The following is a 6000-nucleotide window of genomic DNA, read 5'->3' as shown; positions in this document are numbered from 1 at the left end:
CAGTGATCTGACAACCGCTGCTTTCCTCCAAAGGAAAATAGTGTACATATTGGATGTGGTATTTTCTAGTTTGAAAACTGCCATTCACATGATAGAAAGTAGTTTTATAACAAATGAGTACCTCATTAAGAGATTACTTGTTCTCCCTATTCTTGTTGGAGGAGATAGAATAAAAAAGCAAGTATTTCCAGATGTTTGAACATGAGGATCCTCAAAATCTTCCACAGTGTTGCTCTGGTTGTATTTAATATTTCTCTTGGTGACTTGGCAGATTTTAGGATAGATTAACCAGAATAGTAACACATTTGCTCCTCTCTATTTCTTACAAAGCTTTGAAGTTATACAAAATATCCAGAACACATCTCTAGGTTTTGATTTCTATGATGATTCCCAAATCCCAATACCGAAGAGGAATCTTCACATCTGTTTCAAGAGGTGGCAGTGCTCAGCTCTTTCTTCTTGCTTTTTAAGAGTATCTATCTAAATTCTTAAAAGTTAGAACCAACTCATTGTTAAAGACATCAGTCAGTGAGCTTGTTTCAGAGTACAGTATTCCCCTTAGACCAGTATTTATACATATGAATATTCTAATGGTTAAAGAATGAGAATGTAGAAAACATATCCAAAAGAGGATAAAAAGCATGAACGAAGAGCCTCCACAACCATATCCACAGTTCTTTAATGACCTAGATGGCAGCATCAGAGAATATCAAGAAGTAACAGAAATAGGAGAGGAAATTGGCAAAATGAGTTCTAACTGGAATCCATTCTGCATACTAGATACTTCCAGCCCCAAAGCAAGCCACAGCCATGTTTTGAAGGCTCTGGTTTAAGGACATGGGCACTCCCTGTTTGGCTAACTGTGACTGGGGCTGCTAAGTTTTCATTCTCCATCTGCTGAATGAAGTTCATGATGGTTCCAAGGAAAACTCATAGCTTTTAAAACTAACTTTTTGAGGATAAAAGAGCTAATTAAACTCTGCAAATACAACTGAATATTATTAAAGACTAATGATGGAAGAGAAACTATACCGATTCCTTCAGCTGCATGGGTGCTTTGTAGAAATGGTCTTGAGATCCAGAGATCAATAAATGAGTGAAGAAGATTCACAACTATTTGGAAGGCTGGGTGTAGCCCTCCTCCCTCCAGAGGACAAGACAATGATAATAAAAGGATGCCATCTCTCAGTGAACAGCAACATGCAACCATGATACAAAGAACCAAATAAATGCAGGTTGAAGTAATACCCTCTCAGGTCAATACTATCTGAAAGATGCAATATATTCCAGAAAAAGTCTGGGGGGAATGAATGGTCCAGGCCAGAATTTCTAATAATCTTCCAACTGATGAACAAGAGTGATGACATCACAATGAGAGTTTAGCACTCTGGAATCTTGAGATGATCAGATCTCACCCCATGGTTTACAGTTAAATAATGAGCTACAGTGAGTTCTAATGTTTTCCCCAAGGTCACACAGTCAAGACAGTGACCAACTCCAGAATGATAATTGGTTTCCTGATTCCTAGTTCAGAAACTATTGCCCACAAACCACACTGTCTCTCAGATATTAGACAGCCACAAGATTAAATGAGCTTTACATAGAGAACCCTCCTAATCATAAGATTCAGAATGGAAAGACTGCCTGAACATGCTGCAAAAGCAGACAGACAGCGAACATTTTAGTCTCTGTATCAAAGGTCAAGGAAGCAAAGCCTATTGAACTAACTTGGTGACCATGCCCACCTCTTTAAGCAAGAAAAGGAGACAGGTCTAGTCAATACCAAATACTAACAGTACTCCTAACTAAAACAAAAGAAAAACTTTTTACTAGAATATTTGTTATAATCAACAATAATAATGATAATATTTTTTTAAAAAAACACTTGAAATTGCATATTACAAACACATGTGGTACAGATGTTTGTGTGGAGGAACATGATCACTCTCTTCCCTGCAATGCTACAGCTCTGTTCCCAAAGGAAGCCAATTTGGTTACCTTATGGCATAAGGAATCTTAGTCGTTTCTCCTTTTAGATTCTCCACTTCCCTGATACAAATGCCAACACTGGTCCGACAAGTTTCAGAAACAGAACACTGAAGGGAGGGTTATCTGAGACACTTGGTGTACACGATTTGTAGCAAAAGTCTGTGATTTCTCTGTAAATTACTAATCTGAAATAGACTCAACAAACCGTCCACAGCTTCAACTTCAAATGATTGGAACAAAAATAGAACAAGCCATGGACAGTGTCTGCATCCCTGTCCAGTTTGATGTAAACAACGTTTGTAGAAACTGGGTTTGTTAAGAAAGTTTATCCATACATCTGGATAGCAATAAAAAGCGTTTCCTAGGAAACTGTAAGATCCTGTACCATACAGCATACAGCCCAACGAAGAGAAAATTAGATTGACTTCTAAATTCAAGGTACAAATTTACACAATTTTTCTTAACTCCTGTGGTGGTGCTGTCCGAATGAAGTGGGCGTGTACCTTGGTGGTTGTGTCTGTCCCCCACCTTTCTTTCCTGCTGTCATCTTGCCTGAGAAGTGCCTTGGTCCCATCTGGATTTCCTCCTCAGTTGTGGTTCCCCTGGACACAGACTCCCTGTGTGTAATTTTGTCCCTCAATTCCAGTATGGCCGGTCAATACTGCCCTTCTGCTGCTAAGGACACTACTGTTTCATGTCTTCCCATTTCTTCCAGAACAGCTGCCAGCATGCTCAGGTTTCCATCTGGGAAGTTTTGCGCTTCCCAGAGATCCAGGATCACACCAGTTGGGCTTGATTTGGTGGCAAAGTAATTCAGGTACCTGCAATTCAGAATGGGAAAATATGCTAAAGGATGTGATTTACAGGGCTGTTTACAGTATGGTTTTCTCCTCTGCTTCTGGGCCAACCCTGTCTTTCTTGAAGTAAGTATTTCAGTTCCACTGTGGACTGTAGTGAACCCCACTAAATGATTGCTCTATACTTAATTAGATCAGCCCCAGACAGGGCACGTGCTGTTTAACTTTGTTAACCTCAACTCTGAATAAGATAATTTAAGAGACAATGTGTCTGTGGGTTTTGTCCTAAACCGGAAATCAAGAGGCTTATGTTTTCTGTCCAGCTCAAGCTTTCATGATCTTTGACAGGTCATGCCACATCTCATGTTTGGAGGTGACAGCTACATTCTGCAAAGTAGATGCTCTTGGGGTCACTTCATAGCTTCATACAAGTGCTGTGTGAGCACGTAAATTATTCAGCCCACATTACGAATTCTTCAACTGGCGATGAACAATAATTACTGAATAGACATGATACTTAGGAGTACTTAGCATATGAGCTAGACAAATAGATTATGATAAATGTTATATAACCTAGAACTTCCCTTGGAACTTTTGGGAAGCACATGGTTCAAGGTATAAAGGAACTTAAGGCATACTTTAAGAATGAAAATGTAAATAGATATGTAGTGGGAAGAAAAACAGAATGCTGCTTCCTATCTATTTTCAGTACTGGAGACCTTTGTTAAATAAAAGCAACAGGTCCAGATGCCTGGACACACTCACCTGTCCAGGTTGAGTTTGTGGGCCAGCATCCTCCAGTCATGGCCTCTTGTCTGGGGGGCATCCAGGCTGCTGCACAGCTTCTGCCGGATAGGGAGAGGGATGCTGAAAGCACTTGGTCCTGTGACAGTGGTGATGGTGCTTGCAGGATCCAGCAGCGGCAGATCGATGCCAGTAGGTTCCTGTAGGAACAGCACAACTTCATTTTCAGGAGACAAATGCAATCCTTGTTGAATCAATCAACATAATGCCTGACTCTCAGTAAACTGAGATAGAGACAGAGAGTGGGTTTTGTTCTCTTCAGGGAGGACAATTTCTTCCTGGCCTGGAAGTAGTGGGTTGCTATTGGCAGTCAGGAAACAGAAGTGGGGTGGCATTTGGAGATAGTTTTGCATAACCTGTTGTGTTCAGGGGTCATTGCTCAGGGCTAGGCAGGACAGAAGCTCTGGTGAAATTCCACTATTCCTCTAATGAGACTCTCCAGGAGAGAAGAAAGGGGGATGTCTGTGCCCCAGAAGGTTTAGATGTTGAAAATGTTCAAAGGGGAAGTGATTTCTAAATGAATAAATAGATCTGAGATGAGGAGGAACTTCTGGGAACCATCGAACCCTCAAGGCATCCCTGGGTGAACACTCAGGAGACTCCATGTAGCCCTGTGAAGGCGGCTCCCTTCAGTTCTTGCTTGATAAAATTGGGCAAGGCTAAGGGATATCAAATTAAGACAAACTTTTTAAAAAGAAAATGGTAAACACAGAATATTGCTTTCGGGCAAGCCACTAATGGTGTCCTCTAATTGTTTAACTTGCTTGCTTATTTTTTTAAATCCAATTTTAGTAGCGAAAACCATAAATTGTCTCTTAGAAGAGTTTCAGCTCATAAAACAGTACAAAATGCAAAAGTCTAAATTTCATAGGCAAGAGAAACTCTAATCATTTTCTGATCATTTCTACTGGTCTGAAAGCAAGAGGAAATGCTGCCTGGGAGCCATTAAAGCTGGAACAGGAAATCTCCCAAATCTGCTTTAAATGTCCGTCCCCCTCCTGTTTTTCTCCCCCCTCCCCACTTTAGAGCAGGTAACTCCTTGGTGTGCACATCTAGTTGCTGGAGGATACACTAACCCCAGAGGTCTGGCCATCAGGAAGTCTGTGATATCCAGCTAAGTGCTCAGCCTAGGGGTGAACACCACTGCTGTCCGAGCCCCCATGTCCTGCCTTGATTCTGATGTCTCTGCAGAACTGTCAGTGCTGGGGCTTTGAGGGACAGGTGGCGTCTCAGCTGGCAGCCTCCTAAGTGTGGGCCTCAGTGTGGTCTGCTGTTTTGGGGATCAGCAGCCAGAACTGCTTTTTCAACTCTTATAATTCTTCTGGATAGGGCCTGTTGAGGAGTTCGGGAACATTTTTTTTAAATCACATAATATACACAATAGTGTTGGCTATGATCAACATATCAGGGCTCAAAATCCATAGCTTGGCAAACAGATGCCACTGGCTCCTCTGTGTTAGCTTTGGCTCCATGGCTAGACTGTGGGCTGAAGCTCAGAAGCATCCAGCAGGATTAGAAAGCTCTGATGAGACTCACAACCTGCAGTTCTTTCCCCGCAGGCACAGAGCTCTGCCAAGAAGCATGAGTTCATAACTTCCAGGGTCACAGAGCTTCAGAAAGGCAAGCAGAGTGTCACTGGGGGCATGTAGCAATGCTTACTAGTGGATTTCATGTTTGAGATGTTACAATTCAAGCGTCGCAACCCATATATTGGACACAGCAGTATGCATGCGTAAATTAGAGGAGGCCCACACTATTGTCCCAGTTTAGAGACAGATTCAAGTCCACTTACTTTATGGGAAATTACAGTCATGACTGCTCTTTAGACCTGGAAGGGAAATTTACCAGCACCTGAAGTACCTGATTGTCTTTGGGTGACAGGGATGGTAAATGTCTGCATAGGGACAAATTGGCTTATATAGCACTGACTCTTGTCCCCAGAGTCTCCTTATCATTGTTGCGCATATTATCTTCCTACTGTTTGCCTGCTTGCCACTGTGCACTCCAGTCCTGCTGTCCTCCTACAGTGCTCACTCGTGTGCCCTGCTCTCCCCCACCCCTCTCCTATTCCTTCACTGAGGGAAGTGTTTAATGTCCTTTAGCTCACATGAAGTCCCAATTTTCAAATTTTGCCCCCATGTATACGCATGTGTGTGTGTCTTGTAGTTGGAGTTGGTCCGAGCTGTCGATTTTTGCCCCATTTCCTGTGATTTTGGCTTCCTATCCAGAAAACTCGGCACCTTTACCAAGGTTTCCAGTTGTTTTCACTGTTTGCTTCCAGGAGTTTCAAAGTTTCCGTTCCAAACCCTTGGGTTTCGTTCCAATTCGGTTTGGTGTTTTGTAGAGGATGAGGAATGAGGAGGATTATGTCTCAGTCTTCTTCATGTGTTGGGTTTACCCAGCACCATTT

The 6000-nt window shown here is 42.1% G+C and overlaps 1 protein-coding gene across 1 annotated transcript in view; it reads right to left on the bottom strand.

Moving 5' to 3' along the window:
* Window positions 1-661: 661 nt before the first annotated feature.
* The window catches only part of Unc5c (unc-5 netrin receptor C), a 331978-nt gene continuing 326639 nt past the window's right edge, over window positions 662-6000 (bottom strand). Inside the window, exons 16-17 of the mRNA XM_038311663.1 lie at window positions 3552-3730; window positions 662-2810 (exon numbers count right to left, since the gene is read on the bottom strand). Coding sequence (XP_038167591.1) covers window positions 2645-2810; window positions 3552-3730 — 345 coding nt within the window. The 3' untranslated portion in view covers window positions 662-2644. The remainder of the gene's footprint in view (window positions 2811-3551; window positions 3731-6000) is intronic.

Source organism: Arvicola amphibius, chromosome 14 (assembly GCF_903992535.2).
Source record: "Arvicola amphibius chromosome 14, mArvAmp1.2, whole genome shotgun sequence".
NCBI lineage: Eukaryota > Metazoa > Chordata > Mammalia > Rodentia > Cricetidae > Arvicola > Arvicola amphibius.
This window is presented reverse-complemented; position numbering and strand designations above follow the sequence as displayed.